At 43.3% G+C, this 21,278-nt stretch overlaps 1 protein-coding gene and 1 long non-coding RNA gene across 3 annotated transcripts in view; one reads left to right on the top strand and one right to left on the bottom strand.

The window, feature by feature from the left end:
- MKI67 (marker of proliferation Ki-67) overlaps positions 1-5,972 on the bottom strand; it is a 49,933-nt gene extending 43,961 nt beyond the window's left edge. For both annotated transcript variants that reach the window (XM_084845959.1, XM_084845958.1), the window contains exons 1-2: positions 5,829-5,972; positions 3,913-4,025 (exon numbers count right to left, since the gene is read on the bottom strand). In XM_084845959.1, coding sequence (XP_084702085.1) covers positions 3,913-4,004 — 92 coding nt within the window. In that variant the 5' untranslated portion in view covers positions 4,005-4,025; positions 5,829-5,972. The remainder of the gene's footprint in view (positions 1-3,912; positions 4,026-5,828) is intronic.
- A 368-nt stretch (positions 5,973-6,340) lies between these two features.
- On the top strand, positions 6,341-21,058 carry LOC146350891 (uncharacterized). Its single transcript, XR_014789450.1, has 4 exons — positions 6,341-6,411; positions 11,867-11,942; positions 20,149-20,335; positions 20,784-21,058. It is a non-coding gene; the product is annotated as an uncharacterized LOC146350891 (long non-coding RNA).
- The last annotated feature ends 220 nt before the right edge of the window (positions 21,059-21,278 follow it).

Here is a 21,278-nt window from a genome sequence, read left to right on the forward strand (position 1 = left end):
GATTTTTTTGCTCCATGTCAAACAGCGCCTGATCTGACATCATGTGTTTTCAATAGGGATGTACGAAATGACTTACCTGTTTCGTACATCTGGGGGGGGGGGGGAGGTGCTCCATCCCTCCCCCCGAAATCCTTGCTGGCCGGCTCCGCAGCGACTCTGCGGAGCCACCAGCGGGTCAGCCCACAGCGACATCCAGCCGCTGCTGGGCTGTGCAGGGACATAAATGGCAGCTGCCATAGCTGCTGTCATCTGCGTCCCTTTTTTTTGCCGTGATAGGCTATGTAAATATTTACGTAGCCTATCACGGCAAAAAAAAAAAAAAAGGAAGGCAAATGGCGGCAGCTATGGCAGCCGCCATTTGCGTTCCCTTTTTTAGCTGTCATAGGCTACGTAAATATTTACGTAGCCTATCACAGCCTCCGCAGGGACGCAAATGGCCTCCCTGCGTTAGCCGTGATAGGCTACGTATTTACATAGCCTATCACGGCTAAAATGGTGAAGCGAATGGTGGCCGCAGACACGGCCGCCATTCACAGAGCAGCGCGAACGGCAGCAGGTGAGTGCTGCGTTTCGCACGCATTTTGCGGGGCTTCGTTCCTCCACGGGTTTCGGGGGGCCGAATGCGCTTGCATTCGGCCTCACCGAGATCCGTGGCGGAATTCTCCGTCATCCCTAGTTTTCGACCTGAAACTTAAAGAAATGCTAAACGATTTTAAAAAAGAATGCGCCAAACAGCACCTGATCTGTCAGGGCCTTTTCTGTGGTGGCCCCCACTCTGTGGAACTCCCTCCCTAGGGAACTCCGTCATGCCCCCTCTTTAATGAGCTTCCGTCGTCCATTAAAAACGTGGTTGTTCAGGCAGGCATTTGGAGTGGGTTAGGGTATTTTTTTTAGGAAATGTTTTTATTGTAGAATTTTATTGTTTTAAACTGTTTTATTGTATGTTGTACATCGCCCAGAGTGGCTGGGTGACCAGTCAGATGGGCGATTAATAAATTTAATAATAAATAAATAATAATAAAATCACATGTTTTCGATCTCCATTACCTGCATCCTAGCGCTTTTCTTTTTTCTGTTTGGGTTTGTTTCTATTCATTTTGCTTCAAAGGCAGCCTACACGGGGCACTGCTAGGCTTCGGGGCATTTGCTAGGGGCAACGGCCATGCTCCCCCCCAGTATTGTTTCAAATGTGATGAATCAGAGAGCGAGGTGGAAGGGGCTGCTGCTCCTCCTCCCATGATGCCTTACATGTGGGTGGGGTTTTGTGTATTGAATTGTGTGGGTGAATAAGAGAGAGATGAGTGGGAAGACCGCATTTGCTATGGTGGGGGGAAGCCTGCTCTAATGTAGTGGGAAGAGGTCGTATTATTAGGGTGCTCACTGAAGGGAAGCTGATGTAGGACAGAACTGGAAAGTGGAGAGAGGAAGAAGGAAATGCCCCCTGAAAGTTGTTCTAGTCGTAAGGGAAACGGCCAAACATATTTTCATCCAATCATTCTCAGACTACTAACGCCCATGGCGACATGGGCTTTACGCTAGTTTCCCACAGAATACAGGTAGGTACACAGGTGATACTAGAGAGTCCAGTTCCCCCTTCCTATCCATATCTAGCCATCGCATCACTCCTGCATTCTGTTCTCTCAGCTGTTTTGCAGCACACACAGGTCAGACAGGCAGCCAACAATTCTACCTCTGCCAATGCATCTTGAAAAACAGTTTTGGGGAAAGAGTGACATGTAGATGGCCATCATGATTGGATGTAGGATAGCATCCTGTTAGCATAGTCTAAGGATAGGTTTTATACAGCAACAGTAGGGATTCCTTCTTGCATTTGCAAGATTTAAGCTAATAGTGAAATAGGAAGCCCTGCTCCATACAATCTTTCAGTAGCATACTAGGACTAGACCAAAGAAGGGAAACCACAACTGCCTTCAGTCAGTAAGCATATGACAGCTGCAATCTATTTATATAAAAACAATTGGGAAAAGGATTCATTAATTCAGAGCAATACCCACAATGACTGAAATCACCCAAGATCTGAAGTGATACCGATACCATTTGCTTGTGTGAAGTGACAAGATCATTAACAGATGGTGTTAGTCAAGTCTAGTCTTAGTGCAGGTTATGCATTCAAAAACATCCACACTTGTTAGATGAACTGTAAAGTTTAATCAACTAAGTCTTCTATGGCACCGTAGAGTGCAATCCAAACTCGGAGGTGACTGACTATCCAATGCAAGGCAGGCAGAGTGGATCTGCATTTGCGGCTAGATGGTCGAATCTGGCTGTCTAGCTAGGGCGCCCCGGAGAGGGAGGGCAGATGGCGCATAGAAAGCGCCATAATGGCACTTTTGCCATCCCCTCCCCTCTCTCAGGGACACCCCCTTTCCCCCCGCTCCTTTTACAAGTGCGGAGCAGGGGATGAACCATACTGCCTACAAGGAGGTGGGGAAAGGGAGGCAGTTTTCTGGGAACCAGCCTCAAAGTGGTTTGGTTCCCAGAAAATGAAAAATCCTATGGCCATCTAGCCACTGTAGGATTGCACCCTTAAAGACTAACAAATGTATTCTGGCATAAGCTTCTGTGAACCATATAGCCCACTTCATGAGATGAAGTATCATGAAGAGTTTCAGATTTATTAATTGCAAAAGTGATAATCACAATGGGCAGAATCCAATTGGACGCTAGCATTAACATAAATTACGTCATGCTACCTCTAGCACATCAATCGCATTTGCTGGTGCAATGGGTTTCCCTGAAAAACCCATTGACATTGCACTAGAGGTTGCTTATGCTAGCGTAATGCACTTTATGTTAGCGCTAGCATCCAATTGGATTCAGTCCATTACTAACAGTGGTCATTCACAGTGCGGTTGTTGCTGATAACATAAACAACCTGGCACTAGGTAAGCCAATGAACACCTGAAACGGGATAAAATTGTTTATCTTGTTCCAAGTCTCTGGAGAGAGAATTAAACGTGTTGAAGAATTCTAACTTAGTCGTCTGTCTCCCTCTGAACTCTTTTTTTCACAATGGTCACTTTAAAGTCAGCGACAGGGTGTCCTGGGAGACTGAATTGTCTCCCATGGGTTTTGAATATTGCCATTTCTGATGACACACTTTCCCTAAAAGTGTGTCCATTTATTCTTTTATGCAGAGCTTGTTTGCCCTGAGTGGAATGCAGAAGGGCATTGCTGACAGAAGATGAGCAAGTGAATAATATTGTGGGTGACTCCATGCATCTCAGAAAGTGGACAAAAGCTTATGTGAGAATAAATGTGTTAGGTTTTTTAGCCAAGAGTGAAGAATCTACGTATGTGCCTCCAGATTGTTGACTCCAACTCTCATCAGCCCCAACCAGAGTGGTCAATGGCCAGGGATAATGTGAGCTGCAGCCCAACAACATCTGGAAGGCCATAGATTCCCTAGCAGTAGACCCACACAACTAGAACTCCAATAAACTTTAAGTTAAGGGTTAAACTCATCAATTATACAACTAAACTAAACATTAGTTCTAGAAGAGGAAACATGACTTTGGCATATCCAATCTGAAGCATTAAAAACATACTGATAGCAATTTCCTCAACTTTAGGTGTTGTAGCTCCACTTAAGGGAGTTTCACAACCAAGAAAAAAATACAACATTAAGGCTGTATTAAAATTAAGGTTATATTTTCCTGCCAACTCTGAAATAGCTCTAATTTCCATGAATGTGCAAATTTAGAACTAGTATGTTGGTGCAGGGATAGGCTGAGACAGGTTGACAAGGTAATAGTTGTGACACCATCTGAGATTTTGCTATTTAAAAAAGGTCAACATCAGTAATCTTTTTACAATGCATAAAGTTTACACAATGAAATTCCAACATAAACTATATTTTCTAATACCAATACTAATTCTATTAAGTCTTACCTTCCAAACAAAAAAGAGTTTGCAGTCAGTGGAAAATGAGTTCCTTCAGTCCCATTTCTTTTAATGACAACGATTTTCCCAAAAAGTGGCATTTTCTCGTTTGCATATCTTACCTGTTAGGATTGTATATGAAAGTCACAAACCTTCTTTTAATTTACATGCATAATCAATATTTTTCTGTTACACCGAAAGGATTGTTATGTTATTCTGAGACTACGATATCCCCGATGTCAGACAGTATACTATTGTTGTAATGATAACATGTGCAAAACCTATTTAATCCAGAATAGAACTAGGACATATATACCGAAGTATTAACAGAGCTATATTGTACCTATATTTATAAAGCCCATTTCAAAATGTTACTGTTTATACAACTGTACTGTTTTGCTGAGTCTGTTTACATTATTTTGAAAAGTGTCTTTGGCACATTTATTTCAGTATGATTGAAGTCACAGGTCTTAAGAGTAGAAATGATCTTTTAAAAAACTTATTCTAGCCACTTTGACTAATTCCAGTCATTTGGAAGACAAAATCTGTCATGCACATATATGTTTTAAATAGTCAAGAACAAGTATTTATACTTATTGTTTAGTCAAATCAGACCTAAATACAGATATGTATCTTGGAGGCCATAATCTATTTTAACATTCTGCCCCTATTCACTCATTTCAAGGTTTTTACAGACATTACAAAAATACATTTGGATGTTTTTATTTGTTGATGTTTTATGAAGCTGTTACATTTTCATAAACAGGCTAGAATGTGTTTGCAAATATTAAATTGCATGTTTAAATTACATCTGATTGGCTTAACGAAACATACGAAGTTTAGACACAGAATCACTTCAAATAAAATACATTTCCTACAGGGATAGTGTTTTTGTATAGGGAATAACACCATGCTTATTTTATGGTAACTGCACATGCATTATATGCCATAGCATAGAAAAGAAACCGTTTGCACACATTTCCCATAAACTGAACCACCATCTGTGTAGAAAACTCATCCTGTTCCAAAGCTCGTTTCAGAGCTACAGGAAACGAAATTACGTTTCAACAGACTAACCGTAGTATACATTTGAAAAGTCACATGACCGAAGCTTTCCAACTTCTTTAGGGTGCCATCCTACGCATATCTGGACTGAAAGAAATCCTGCAACTCCAAGCATGGCTGGGCAATGCTGGGAGTTGGGGGACGCTTTCCTGCCCAAACATGCATAGGACCGCACCCTTACCCAATCGCCCCAAAGGATATAACCAAACGCGATAACCCTGAACTTCAGCAGCCTCCACGACTGGGTCATCGCCTTTACCGCGTACAGAAATATTGTATCCTAGCGGCAAAGAACCTTGCTGCAGTTCTGCTGGAACCCGCGTGCCAGATGCCTTGCTGATGCGGCACCCCCGGAAAGACTGGAGCCGTGCCCCCCTCAATCACAAATAGAAAGATGCGCACATTTAACTCTTCAGTGTCTCCCGACTATGTGCCTAGGACAGACCAGCCTCGAGACGTCAAGGTCCCCCCCTCAAACGCGGACTACTGCTGCGGACAGCGCTCTGCTCAGCGCGCTGCTCCCGAGGTCAGCCTGAGCGCAAATCCCAGACTGCCCTCCTTAACTCCTTATTTCCCCCGCTTCACCCATCGTTGCCCCCCCGGAGGCAGTTTGACCCCCCCCCGCTCAGGCTGCAATTCCCCCTTTCAGGGCGCGCCGCCTCCTCACCCGCCGCTCCAGCCAGGTGCTCCCAAAGAGCCCCCGCACAGGTGCGCCCAGCCGCCCCCCCCCGCGAGCTCCCCTTTCCTCTCTGTCCCGCCGCCCCCTTCGCTCCTTCCCCCAGGCCACTACGCCGCTTCTTTCCTGCGCCCCACCCGCAAAGGCAACGGAGCCCCTCCGGACGCCGACCAAACGCCCTCACCTGCGCGCGCGCCCTCCTCACCGCTCGCCCATCCGGGTCTCGGACACGCACGACCCCGCGCCCAACTCCCGCCTCCCCGACAGGGCGAACTGGGAATGCCCCGCGCGCGCGCGCGCCCGCACCCTCTCCTCGCTTATTCAAATCGCCGCGCGCCGTCGTAGGCCCGCTGACACCCCGTCCGTACCGCTCCGCCGCGTAAAACGCCCCGCCGTCTTTCAGCCCGCAGCCCCTTGTAACGGAAGAGGAACCGGCTTGCACGCCGCTGTTCTCGTTCATCTGCTGAACAAAAGCAGCTCTCGCGAGTCACAGAAACTCTAGCCAGTTTACTAGAGCAGGGTGTGGGGACTACTTTGAGCTGTTTACGCGCAAGGATAAATACAAGAGGGACGATTTCCTAGGCTATACGTAAGTTCTTTTAAAAAAGAGGCGCGGGTCGTTCTAATTGGTGAAAACTGGGATGACGGAGGCAGAAAAGCGGGCCAATGGGGAGCTCGGAGGGACGTTCAATTTTTAACGGACACTCGTTCAATGCGCGCTGTACGTCTCCCGCCAAGCGGGAGGGAGGAGAAGAAAGAAAAGGAAAGTTAAGCTTTGGGTTACCTTTTGCAGCTACCCGAGCGTAGAGACTTCGGGATGGACGTGTTGCCCCCTGTTCTAAGGTGTAGCGTGTGAATAGTCCCACGGAGTGCGTTTAACAATATTTGTTGTTATTTATGAGGTCCTTGCAGGAACTTCAGCTAGGCTCTCTGCATTGGTTGAAAAGGGGAGAGACGGAAGAGAGAGGGGGCAGAGACAGACAAAGATGTTGGCTGCAGCCTTAGCATTTTTTCTGCCTTCTCTCGAAATGGAACAATTTACCAGCCGTACCAAGGCTCTCCCAGAGCTCAGGGAAACCCGTCCTCTTTTCCCCTCACCCGTGGGGATGTCTAAACCGGCCTTTCTCAGCCTGGGGCCTGCAGGATGGGCTGGACCGCACCTCCCATCATCCCCAATCCGCACGCCCATTGGGAGTGCGGGTTGGGGTGATGGGAGGTGCGGTCCGACCCATCTGGAGGGCGCCAGCCTGGGGAAGGTTGCGCTAAACCGAAAGGCCAGTTCTGTGCAGCGTTTGGGGTCCTTAAGGCCTTGGATTTAAATGTGTACAGGGTCGGGCTGACGGTAGAGTTTCACCTCGGCACTCCACCATCGCATCTTTCTCATGCCTTGCGTGCGTGTGTTTTATAGCGCGATCGCCTGCGGTTCAGTGCGACTTGCTCCCAAGTCCAGTCTGTGTATACGATTGTAGCAACCGAGGTGCCGTGCTTGCTTATTAACCAAACATTATTAAGAGAACCGCCTCTCAGAAGACTGGGATGAAGGAAATCAGGCTTCAGAAGGGGCCCCCTGGCGTGTTTAGCAGTGCGGTCCTTCACACATCTAGTCAGAAGTCCCATCGAGTTCAATGATGCTTACCCACAGGTACGTAGCTATATTGCAGTAGTCCCCTTTGAACTTAATGGGACTTCTGAGTTGGTATGTATAGGATTGTGTTGCAAAAACACGCTTTTGGATTTATTACCTACCCCTTTGATTTGTCTTTCCAAGCACGTTGCTTCAGGGCAGCTGCAAATCAGATCCACATAAATTTCCTTGGGAAAAAGTCCCATTTAACTGGCTTACTCCAGAGTAAACATGCTTAGAATGGCGGTGTCTGCGCGACTTTTGGTAAGGGATATGCATGATCAACCTGCAAATGTGGTTAAAATCGAGATGATGTCCCTGTCACTATTGCGGAAGAGTAGCCTTCAGGCAAATAGAAGCATCCCTTCCTCCGCATCCCCACGTTAGCTGCATTTGTTAACTGGTCTGCATGCGGGCACGGAAGCTGACTGCCCAGGAGCAAAGGCTGCAGTTCTTTGCATTGTGCATGTAGTAGTTCACAAAAGCCCTAAGTTGCTTTCGCTTCCCCTTTCCATTAGAGTTGGAGAAGGAGAAGACTAAAATCTCATCTGGGAAGCAGATAAGACAAACTGCTTTAGGGTGCAATCTTATACGTGTTTAGACAGGAAAAAAGTCCTACAACACCCAGCCGAGGTGGCTGGGGAATGCTGGGAGTTGTAGGGCTTTTTTTTCTGTCTGAACATGTATAGGATTGCACCCTTAAAATGTAAGGCATTCAGAGATTGGTATTCTATAAGGCAGCCTTCTCCAACCTGGTATCCTTCAGACGTTTTGGAATTCAACTCCCATCAGACCTGGCTAGTCTGGCCAATGGTCAAGAATGCTGGGAGATGTAGTCCAAAACCTCTGAAGGGCACCACGTTGGGAAAGGCTGCTTTAAGGTTCTTGGACTGTCTCTTGCCATTTCGTTTCAATATACACAATTTTGAAACAAAATGAGTTGTTGTTCAGTCGTGTCCAACTCTTCATGACCCCATGGACCATAGCACACCAGGCCTTCCTGTCCTGCGCTCTCTCCCGGAGCGTGCTGAAGTCCATATTCATTGCATCAGTAATGCTATCTAGCCATCTCATCCTCTGCCGTCCCCTTCTCCTTTTGCCTTTAGACTTTCCCAGCATCAGGGTCTTTTCCAGAGAGTGTTCTCTTCGCATTACGGGGCCAAAATATTTGAGCTTCAGTATCTGTCCTTCCAATGAGCACTCAGGGTTGATTTCCTTTAGGATGGACTGATTGGACCTCCTTGCAGTCCAGGGGACTCATAAGAGTCTTCTCCAGCACCACAGTTCGAAAGCATCAATTCTTCGGCGCTCAGCCTTCCTTATAGTCCAGCTCTCACAGCCATACATTACTATTAGGAAAACCACAGCTTTGATTAGACGGACCTTTGTTGGCAAGGTAATGTCTCTGCTTCTTACTATGCTGTCTAGGTTTGCCATAGCTTTCCTCCCAAGGAGCAAGCATCTTTTAATTTCATGGCTACAGTCACCGTCTGCGGTGATCTTGGAGCCCAAGAAAATAACATCTGTCACTGCTTCCATTTCTTCCCCTTCTATATGCCAGGAAGTGATGGGGCCAGATGCCATGATCTTAGTTTTTTTAATGTTGAGTTTCAAACCAGCTTTTGCACTCTCCGCTTTCACCCTCAACAAGAGGCTCTTTAGATCCTCTTCGCTTTCTGCCATTAGGGTGGTATCATCTGCGTATCTGAGGTTGTTGATAATTCTCCCGGCAATCTTAATTCCGACCTGTGATTCATCCAACCTGGCGTTTCTCATGATGTATTCTGCATGTAAGTTAAATAAGCAGGGTGACAATATGCAGCCTTGTCGTACTCCTTTCCCAATTTTGAACCAATCGGTTGTTCCATGTCCAGTTCTTACTGTTGCTTCTTGACCCTTGTACAGGTTTCTCAGGAGACAGGTAAGATGTTCTGGTACTCCCATCACTTTAAGAATTTGCCAGAGTTTGTTGTGATCCACACAATCAAAGGCTTTAGTGTAGTCAATGAAGCAGAAATAGATGTTTTTCTGGAATTCTCTTGCTGTCTCCATGATCCAGTGAATGTTGGCAATTTGATCTCTAGTTCCTCTGCCTCTTCGAAACCCAGCTTGTACTTCCGGTAGTTTTTGGTTTGCCCCCGGGGCTTACTCCAGAGTAAACATGCTTAGAATGGTGGTGTCTGCGCGACTTTTGGTAAGGGATATGCATGATCAACCTGCAAATGTGGTTAAAATCGGGATGATGTCCCTGTCACTAGTTGCGGAAGACTTGCCTTCAGGCTAGTAGAAGCATCCCTTCCTCGGCACCCCCATTTTACCTGCATTTGTTAACTGGTCTGCATGCGGCACGGAAGCTGACTGCCCAGGAGCAAGGCTGCAGTTCTTTGCATTGTGCATGTAGTTCACAAAAGCCCTAAGTTGCTTTCGCTTCCCCTTTCCATTAGAGTTGGAGAAGGAGAAGACTAAAGAAATCTCATCTGGGAAGCAGATAAGACAAACTGCTTTAGGGTGCAATCTTATACGTGTTTAGACAGGAAAAAAGTCCTACAACTCCCAGCTGAGCTGGCTGGGGAATGCTGGGAGTTGTAGGACTTTTTTTCTGTCTGAACATGTATAGGATTGCACCCTTAAAATATAAGGCATTCAGAGATTGGTATTCTATGAGGCAGCCTTCTCCAACCTGGTATCCTTCAGACGTTTTGGAATTCAGCTCCCATCAGGCCTGGCTAGTCTGGCCAATGGTCAAGAATGCTGGGAGCTGTAGTCCAAAACCTCTGAAGGGCACCACATTGGGGAAGGCTGCTTTAAGGTCCTTGGACTGTCTCTTGCCATTTTGTTTCAACATACACACAATTGAAACAAAATGAGTAGGGATCTACAATAAGTGTACCTATCTATGGGGAAGTGATGGGAAGAAATATAATACCCCTCCCTCACCCAATTATGTATAGTATTGTGCATTTTTTACCCAGAAGATTATGTTTGGTCTTCAGGAGTATTTTTTTTTTCTGTGTACTTTGTGCCAAGTTTTTCTGCCTGCGTACTGCAGGTTATGTCTAATTAGATATAACTGCTTATTGAGGACTTTTCTTTTGTTATATCTAGTTGGCTTTGTATAGGGGGAAAGTTGTTGGTCAGAATAATTTTAAACTTAGAATTAATACATTACTTGTATTTAAAAATAGATACTTTGGATTGTTTCCAATGCTAGCCCTACTTAGAGTAGACCTATTGAAATGAATTGGACTTGTTAGTCACTCATTCCAACGGATCTCCTTTAAGTGAGACTAACATTGGATACAATCTTTTGGTTTTCCCTAACATTTTCTAGTTCTATGTGCAAATTGTGCCATGAAATCTAGCCCATAAGTATTAGAGATAAATTAAATCTTGTTACTCACATTCAGTGGAAAAAAGTTCCAACAATCTGAATGGGGTTTGTGTTGGATATGTTTAATCAGTTCTCAAATGATGTAGTGGAGACAGTCAGATAGTGGGGAAATGCTTTTTATTTATTTTTCCCTTCAGGTGCTTACCAGGTCTCTCAGCATGAGACAGTTAAAATAAAACAAAGCCTAACTCTAGTTAACTTATCAAAGTGCTTTTCTAAAGAAGTAATATTACTCACAGTGAAAAAGAACCTAGCAATATGTGGAAGGATTTACTTCGTAATGCAGGTAGAAAAATACTGTGCCTCGTATATGCTCAAGAAAGAGTAAGGAAAATGTAGTATTTTCTCTTTAGAATGCACTATTTTTACAATAAACAACTAAGCAGTTTTAAGCACCAGTTTTGAAATTGGGTTCGACCCAGACTTAGTCTTACTTATACCCATTGAAATCAATGGGGCTGAAGTAAGCCATGATTATCTAAAGTCCCATTGATTTTAATGGATCTACTCTCTTACCCAGTTCAGACTATCACCTCTGCCCACTGTGACTTGTTTAAACCTTGGAGAGTTGCAGCGCATGCTGAATGTTCAAACTGCAGTTGCAGCTTGAACATTCAAAATGGCCGCAGCCTGTTTGTGTGAACCGGCCCTGCATAGGATGAAGTCTGGACCCAATCCACTATGCATCATTTTACAGTTCATCAAAAGGTTTTCAAATTGCTTTTTTAAATTATCTTTTACAATTTAAGGTTTTTATAGTCACTGAGGGGAAGGAAAAAGTACATAACGTGATGCCAGCTTGCTAACTGTTTTGTTCTCTAACCCATAGCAGCAATGAAAATAGTCATGGTGTTTGCACACACTTCTAATAGCAGGGCAAATAACATCTATCCTCTGCTTGTTCCCTTTCAGTTCAAAATCCAGCAGTATCATAAAGCGCCCCCTCCTCAAATCTCACTAGACCATTAAAGCTGCCTCTTAATAAATGCGCAAATGTGGGACATATAGTAAAGGAACTAACAGAATTGAGAGCACCCAGGCCTCTGGGACCTAACAGTTCTACAGACCAGGAATGCCTAGACCCAAGGCCAGATTAAGTATGCTCTTCCCTCCTCACTCCTGCTATGGCAACCTCCTCAGCTATCACTGTCTCTTGGCCTCTTTCCCCCATCTGTAAATTAGAATAAAGAATTGACTCTTATTACAGGATTACTGTGAGGAGAGAGAAGGACAATCAAAACTCTGCATGCCGTACACAGGCTTCTTCACACAGACCTGCAAAGGTAACCCAGCCCACATCTATTTGCAGCTCTTGTAGTGCTATATCCAGTCTCCATGAGTACTCCCAGATGAAGTTTTTATGGTGCCACTGCCCTGCCTCATTTACAGAGTTTTATGGGGGTGGGGTGTCCAGATGTTGTCAACTTCAAATCATAACCCTCTCATCTTTTCCTACCAGTTTTCCCATCTTTTCTCTTACCACAGATAATCTAATAAAGAAAAGCTGCACAATACCTTCTCATTAGTAACACTGGGAGCCCTCCATCTGGAAGCACTCCACGAGACACTGTATAGATGGAGAAGGATTGCCTTGGGGCAGATGGGAGCAGCTTGCAGCTGAGAGCCCTAAAAGGGGTTTTGTTAATGTCACTTGTGCTGTCAAAAGCAGGAAGAGAAACTGTCAAGACTCTATTTAAGGGGTGGGGAACTATTTAGCTCCTGGTGGCTGGATTGTATTCTTGCTCAGCCCAAGGGCCGGATGATGCCCGGGGGTGGGCACTCCAGAAGTCCTGCCCTCACTCCAGAAGACTTCACTGACTTCCAACTGTTTCTCCAGTAGGTAGGGAGAGCAGCATACTAAGTAAGGGGGATCCCCTGTTGTGGCCAATGTGGGATCCTAGATAACAGTGGGGATTTGTCTTCATATCTCCTTCCCAAGCCCACAGTAACTTCTTGGGGCAGGCCTCGATGGAGGCCCCACAGGCTGGGCTGGGCTGGGCTAGGCTGGGCTGCCAAATTGATCAGCATACTGGAGGTTTCCTATCCCTGCTCTACTTTCTAATCTAAGTAATCAGGGATGTGTGTTTCTATGCACAACCTTCAAAAACTGAAATTTTAAAAGGCATAAAACCACAGGCAGTGCAGTTTGCCACTTTGTCTCAAAGACTCAATGAGCAGATCAAGCACTAGATGGGCCAAAGTGCTAAGGCAGCTACTTGTCACCTGGGTCTGGCTTAAAGCCAGAAGGCAGAGAGAAACCTACAGGAGCAGTTGCATGAATGCTGCACTGTGATCAAGACAGGGAAAGAGAAGAGAGGGGCAGCCACTATTCGTGCCGTATCTTGAAACGCAGCACACCGCCAGAAGACAAACAGTTGGAACAGGATGCATTAGCTCTAGTTTGGTTTCTTCTTACATTTCCCACCCCAGCTCTCACAACAGCAGGCCAGCAATCCACATTGGGCTGTTGGGGGGTAGATGTACTGGTGCCCGCTCCCGGCTACATTAAAATCTTGGATTTCTCTATTAATTTCAATAGGCAGCTTTCAATTTGTCATTTTAATGTGTATGTTGCTTATCTGCATGACATGCCCAACGTGGCTCACAACATAAGAGCAGCAGTACAAAAGCAAGAATGCATATCAATATATCATTACAATAATACATCTTTGCAATAATAACCCAAACAATTCATTTCACTAATACTACCATTATAACATTTCAAATTCGTTACAAAATTGTCAGTATCAGCCATTAAAACACAGTATTAATTGACCTTATTTATCAGTAAACCTCTCACACCGATTTAGAAGTACCTATTACTGCCAGCTCCTCTTGCCAGAGGTAGACTGCCCAGGTGAACATGGAGTGTGTTACAGATGCTCTTAAGCCTCAAAAGCCCTATGTCTACAGCTGCCTCCACATGTTTATCAAAAGGATCCCTCGGTCCACTTGCTCTGTTTTGCTGGAACACTGCATTGGACATCGGGACTGCCATGAGAGCATCCATGAGCAGGACCTTGCGTCGGTCCACAATTTCTTTAGGAAGAGCGTAGGTGTGTTTCCAGATGAAGCTTTTGTCGCACAGTCACTCTGTCTCATTTGCAGAATTTTGCAAGCTCACTTTAAAACTCCAAATTTTAAGGTGCCTTCATACTTTATATTGATTTTCATTGTTTTATAGAGGCTGCAAGTCATGGTGATAATGGAGCCTGTTATGCTGCCAATAGGCAGGGTAGGTCTGGAGGAAGAAGATATCCCTCCCTTGGAGTAGTCACAGCAAGGCATTGGCTCTGCCTATGGATCCAAGGAAGAGGGGCTGTCCCTAAAGAATAGTAGAATCAAAATGTTCTCTGGAGTACTGAGAAAACAGCAGTTTTGTTGCCTGCCATTAGTTTGTTGTTTTCTTGCAAATAAAATTGGAGAGAGAGAAGGCTTGTTCCTGGCAAGCATGACACTGTATGCAGGATTGATCCCTAATCCTCAGGACTAGACTACATTACCTTTAAAGCAAGGGTAAGCAATTTCTGGAGGTCCAGGGGCCATTTTCACCCCACCCCGAACTGCAACACAGAAAAGGCGTTTTGCAAGCTACATTTAAACCTTCTGGTGTTCCATAGCCAACATTTAGTTACATTTGGTCGTTTGGGTGCTCTGTAGCCACTACAGACACCGTTTATTTTCCAGTTTAAAAAATAATAATTGGAGGTGGCGGGAGATACATGTGGCCCACAGGCTGCAGGCTGCCTACCCTTGCTTTAAAGGGACAAAGCTCTGAAGACAAACAATTAACTGTAGCTGTTATTATACAACAGATGTTTCGATGGGGCATTGTGGAAATTAGTTGTTTTAGGCTGCAAGTCTATACACTTTCCTGAGTAAGCCTCTATTGAACTTAATGGGGCTTATGTCTGAGTAGACATGCATATGATTGCACTGTAAGAGCGACAGAGGTGTTTGTGTAATGGTTTATGACTGAAATTGTTTGTATATTGGAGATTTAAAAGGGAGGTAGATATATGTGAATTATCTGCGGTGGAGCAAAAATAGTTGATGCTGGAAATTAATAGAGTACATGAGGCATATTTATATAAACTGGATATTTACACACTTCTGACATTTTGTTTTCATAGAATATATGGTTTAGCATCATGTTAATAAAGTTTTGTTAGAACATACACACAACAGGAACAAAACCTCAGCAAGGTCATGAATTCTCCCCTCCCCCTTCTTTTCTTTTTTTGCTGCAGGGCATAGAATTACAATATTTAGATCTTTCCAAAAGCAAAACCTCTTGATATTTGTGCTTTGCGTTTGTATTGGGGGTGGGGGAGTTTGCCTCATTTGCTGTTTTCAAGTGGCTGTGATGTTAAGTTCAGATGTATTGTAGTGAAATGTAGGTAGTTTTGTTAACATTTGCTTCACTTGTTAACATTGGATTTAAATTACTCTGAAGTGACAAAGTACATGATCCAGCATAGTTTGCCACACTAAATGACAAACTAATTACAATATGCAAAGTATGTCAGGATGGTCAACTTAGTAAAACTTGATTATTTTACCAACTGAATTGTGAAATTGTGACCAATGGAAAATTACAAGATGTTTTGGCAAAGGTAACCTTGTTATCTTATTTCTTTTAATCTGTCCCTTGCAACAACATCTGGTAATTTTCATTGGCTATGGTTTCCTGATTACATTTTGATATGATTGAGATAAATCTGGAACATAATTATTATTTTATCCAGACAAAATATATATATATAAGAATAGCATCTTGCTATAATACCAGAAAAACCCTATTGATTATGCTACTGTGCTAACTAGACTACCTCTGCCATGACTAGCAGCATCCATGAGCTCACTAAGAAGACAGTCACCAAATAATGGGTATGGGCCAAATTAAGTGGACTTTGGCATGCCACCCTTTTTTCAATAGTCCACCAAATGAGAGATATTTGTACACCTTTGTTTTGGGGAATAGAATCTGGAACTGGCAGAAGCCACAAACAAGGTATGCCAGTTAGAGATCCTGGGGAAGGTCTCCTGAGCCAAGTTCAGAATCTAACTTCAGAGGCCTGTAAAGGCTTTCTCAGAGAGACAGGATCTACAAGCCCCCAAATTCTTCTCTAGTTCAGAGTTTTTTCTGAAGCAAGCCGTAGAATTATTCTAGGCTTTCCCATCTCCATGACTTCCCTCCATTTCCAATAGAACCCCCTCAACACACTCCTACTGCCTTTCCCTGGTTTAAGGAGGAGTGGTGGGCAGGGTGGGGGTTGAGAGATTTCTTGTAGACATCAAATTGGCTCAGGATTTTTTTTTCTGATTTTCCCTGGGACTGTTCTCTTGGAAAATCAGAACATTTCTGAACCACTTCCAAGGAGAGCTCTAAAGAGCTTGTCTGTCTATATTAGGGTAATACCTTTATTAGGCCAACCCAACAGTCACAAAAATGTGCAAGCTTTTGAGATCACCAGATCTATTCATTGGGCAAGATGTTACAAAAAGCATGAGGTGGGGGTGGAGAGAAAAATGCTGCTGCTGCTGCTGAAATTCTAGTGTTGTACATGATCACAATCTTGAGAATGGGGGAGGAAAGATCTGCAGGAATTCAAATAAGGCTCTAGCAAATTTCAGGTGTCTGCTAGAGCTAGCCCTAGGACTCCTTGGATCAAGAAAGGCAGGTAAGTTTGATCCCCCATTTTTGAAAGTAGAAATCCAGCTATTACTCAGAAATGTGAGCCTGTATACCCGCCCGCCCTCATTCCATCTCAAGATTGTGATCATGTAGACATAATGACTTCAACATCAAGGTTTTTTTTCTCTCCCTCTACCCCCTTTTTGTAACATCTTGCCTGCTGAAGAGATCTGTCAATCTCAAAAGCTTGCACATTGTGACTTTTTTTTTTTTGCAACACTGAAATTTTTTAAAAAGAAAATAAGTCCTTAAAAACACAGACTACCTGACTATCATGGGACTTGTACAGTCAGGGCCAGAAATATTGGAACAAAGATAATTGTTTTGGCAGTTGGCCTCTGTACACCACCACATTGAAGTTGAAAGGAAATACACCCAGATGGGAGCGAAGTCAGGACTTTCATCTGTAATTCAAGGGGTTTGACAAAAGTGGGGCACTAACCATTCAGGAAGGACAGCCAGTGGCATACACACACACCCATCATTGGTGGCTCATAAGTAATGGAACAAACCAACACCATTTCAAACTTAAGGATCGCCTTTAATACCTGGATGAAAATCCTTTGCAGTCAATGACTGCCTGAAGTCTGGAACCCATGGACATGACCAAATGCTGAGTTTCCTCCCTCGAGATGCTTTGCCAGGCCTTTACTGCAGCTACCTTCAGCTGCTGCTTGTTTGTGGGTCTTTCTGCCTTCAGTCTTGTCTTCAGTAAGTGAAAAGCATGCTCTATTGGGTTGAAATCAGGTGACTTGACTTGGCCATTGAAGAACACCCCACTTCTTTGCCTTCAGAAACTCTTGGGTAGCTTTTGCTGTATGTTTTGGGTCATTATCCATCTGCAATATGAAGTGGCGTCCTATCAGTTTGGCAGCATTCGGCTGAATCTGAGCAGAAAGTATAGCCCTATACACTTTGGAATTCATCCTGCTGCTTTTATCAGCAGTCAGATCATCAACGAACACCAGTGGCCCGGTTCCATTGGCAGCCATACATGCCCATGCCATAACACTACCTCCACCATGTTTGACAGATGATATGGTCTGCTTTGGATCATGAGATGTTCCTTTCCTTCTCCATACTTTTCTCTTCCCATCATTCTGGTACAAGTTAATCTTGGTTTCATCTGTCCAAAGAATCTTATTCCAGAACCAGGCAGGCTTTTTTAGGTGTTTGCTGGCAAAGGCTAATCTGGCCTTTCGGTTCTTGAGCGTTACCAGTGGTTTGCACCTTGTTGTGAAGCCTCTGTATTTACATTCATAAAGCCGTCTCTTGACTAGATGTTGACAATGACATGTCTACCTCCTCAAGAGCATTCTTGACCTGGCTAGATGTTGGGAAAGGGTTCCTCTTCACCATGAGCAGCATTCTGCGGTCATCCACTTTAGTTGTCTTCCGTGGTTCTTCCAGGCCTTTTGCTGTTGCTGAGCTTGCCAGTTAATTCCTTCTTTTTCAGGATGTTCCAAACTGTTGTGTTGGCCACTCCCAATGTTTTTGCTATCTCTCTGATGGGTTTATGTTGTTTCCTCAGCCTAATGCTGGCCTCCTTCACTCGCATGGACATCTCTGTGGACCTTATGTTGGGAGTTCCAGTGAACAGCTACCAAATGCAAATGTAACACTCAGAACCACCTCCAGGCCTTTCATCTGCTTGGTCATGGGGTACCCAGGAAACAGGCCACACCTGGCCATGCAGCTGCTTGTCAGCCATTCGTCCCATTACTTATGGGCCCCCAACAATGGGGGGGGGTGTGCCACTGGCTGTACTTCCTGAATGGTTAGTGCCCCACTTTTGTCAAACCCCTTGAATTACAGCTGAAAGTCCTGACTTCGCTCCCATCTGGGTGTGTTTCCTTTCAAATTCAATGTGGTGGTGTACGGAGGCCAACTGCCAAAACAGTTATCCTTGTTCCAATATTTCTAGCCCTCACTGTATCTGAAATACCAAGATAGCTTGTGCAATTCACATTTCATTGTCCATCCTCCCCACAGCTGGTGTTCCATATTCAGGTGTGTGTGTGTTTTTCGTATGAGCATTCATATCCAAGTTAAACAGATACACTATGTTGAAGTTACCATTGTGTCATGTGCAAGGGTGCAAGAGGGCAAATACCTGACTACTCTGGTAGTCTTGCTCTTGAGCATCTTATCGGAAAATGCATAAACATCACTGTGTTCAAGGGCAAAGAAGAGCCTGTCTAAAACACCACAGAATTAGATTCTGTTTGACAATTTGAAGAAGTCAGTCTGCTTATTCAGATGTTTTCAGGTGGTTTTCAGAATGAGGAAAGTATTCACCACATGTGGGTCACTCAAAAGACGGGTTTGCCTGCAAGAATAATGGGGGCAAAGTAACCTGACAGTAGCTTTACCACACCAAAGCAAATATGGAAATAAGTACAGTTATCAACTTTGACCAGTATGTTAGACTTATCTACAGAAGAGATCATGTGAATTGCACTCTACATGTTGTTGACAAGATGTTTTATCCATTATGAGTAGGGGAGTATGAGGAGCATATTTTTTCATATAAGAACAGTAATATAAGCTATATATTAGCCTATATATTAAACTAATATAAGCCATTTATTCTTTCACTCTGAGAATCTCACATTTGACAATTAAATGCCAATATTTGGTGAAAGTATGGTTTAGCTATTACTATTTCATAAAACTGCAATCAAAATATAAGAATAGAAAAAGGTCTGATGCTAACTTAGGTATGGGTTATTTGTATATATCAATGAACATGTTATGAATATGTTTGATAAAAAAGTTCATCTTAAATTCAGATTTAAAGTCCATTCAAGTAATTCATCAATTTTTTTTTAATTGATAAAAAGTGCACAGTGTAGCAAATTACTTGGGGAAACAAATCTAAAATATCAGCAGTTTTTACTTGTAAAAACGGTAACAAATTGTTACATTTAATGTTCTTTCAACCAACCTCCCCACCCCCAGAGTTCTGTGTGTTATTAGATCAAAGATAATCTACACTATAATTTTAATAATGTATCATACTTAAAGGCACAATGGCTTGTCCAAAAAGCCAACCACAAATGTCAAAATGAAGTCTACCACTGCAGTTTCAAATAGAACAACGTAGCATGGGACACAAGAAATTTGTGGTATGATCCCCCAAAATCTATGTGTTTTTGACAGAGAGACATCGGTTGAACACTATGGGTCTTACTTCTCAATAAACATTGCAAATGTGGACAGGATCAGGCTGAACGTGTAACAGAAATCAATGAGACTTGAGCTGGTTGTGGTTTCAATTGGACTTCATCAGACCAAGCTTTGGTGTTTGTGACCCTGCTGATGCAAGAATAAGATAATAATTATAGTGTTGATCAGAAAGAAATTGTGAGGTATAAATTTAGTTTTTACAGGTGGAAGATTTTTTTAAAAAAAGATCACGGTAGGACTATATTCAAGGTATGCAGTTGCTAATTTTGTAGTTGATATGTGCATTTTTCATGGACCATTGTAATTAAAAAAATAATGTGCACTACTATCACAATGGGCGAATCAAGACTTAGGCACAATTCTATTGGATTGACACCCATTAAACAACTGTGGAACTCCCTTTCTCTGGAGGTCAGGCAGGGACCAACACTGTGTTGCTTCCGATGCCTCCTGAAAACATCTTTATTTTGGAAGCCTTCCTTGACTGACCAGCCACTGTTTTTATTGATATTCTTTAAAAAATACGCACACAATTTTTAATATGGAGTTTTATTCTTTTATCTTCCTATCTTTTATTGTTCACTGCTCTGGAATCTGTCTAGATGTGGAGTGATAGAGAAATGTTGTAAATAATTTCTGCAAGCAGTATGAACATTACAGGCACAGGGCCTGCTATGTCCCTTCCCAGGTTGCCTCTGTCCACTAGTGATTATGAGAATAGTGGAAGGAGAACTGAAGAAATTCTTGAGCTATCCACGCATGACTTCACTGAACATGATCTTCCAGGAGGTAGGTGGGAAATACTGTTTTAAACAATTTTTTAAAAAGTGGTGTGAACAGTGAGTGTTCCGCCTTACGGAATGAGATGTACAATGTTCCCCTTTTTCATAGTCTTTAGTAGTTAGTATATTCTTAGGTTACAAAAATGGCTGTCTATATATGTCTACTCAGAAGTCCCATTGAGTTCAAGGGAGGTAAAAGTGTATTGGTTTGCAAGCTTAACTGCTTGAAAAATTTCCAGATGGATTGGAGCTTTTCTATACTGATGAACATTTTACTTGGGATTTGACATATTTTTTTAAATGTTATTTAAAACATTTGTATCCCATCCTATATCATTAAGCTCAGGTGGCCAGTTAGAGAATTCTGTTAACTTTAATCTACCACATTTACTGCAAATTTTAATAAATATTTTAAAGAGTATATGCATAATTAAAATTTGTACTCCTTTTCACAGGTCAGGATTCATATTGGACATAAACTGTAACTTGTGCATGGGCACAATGAACATTTAAAATGGAAAAAAAAACCTTTTCAAGAACACACACAACCACTTCTATCACACAATGTTTTATTCAGTGTATTTTTAAAAGTCAAATAATGCCATGCTTCTGCTTTTAAATTGTAAGCCATAAAAATAGTAATTATCTACAAGATTTGTAAGACAACATCCAGTTGTCTCCTAATTACTTAAATAAGGATCAACATGAGTGATAGTGTGATTGAATACTGAGAATGAATTTCTTTTTGTGTATTCGATCAGTCGCTTCCAACTCTTCGTGACTTCATGGATCAGCCCACGCCAGAGCTTCCTGTCAGCCGTCGCCAACCCCAGCTCCCCCAAGGTCAAGCCTGTCCCCTCCAGAATATCGTCCATCCACCTTGCCCTTGGTCGGCCCCTCTTCCTTTTGCCTTCCACTTTCCCTAGCATTTCTCTTACAGGTACCTTATA

This window comes from Heloderma suspectum, chromosome 3, assembly GCF_057233095.1.
Source record: "Heloderma suspectum isolate Gila_16-S chromosome 3, 16-S_ref, whole genome shotgun sequence".
NCBI lineage: Eukaryota > Metazoa > Chordata > Lepidosauria > Squamata > Helodermatidae > Heloderma > Heloderma suspectum.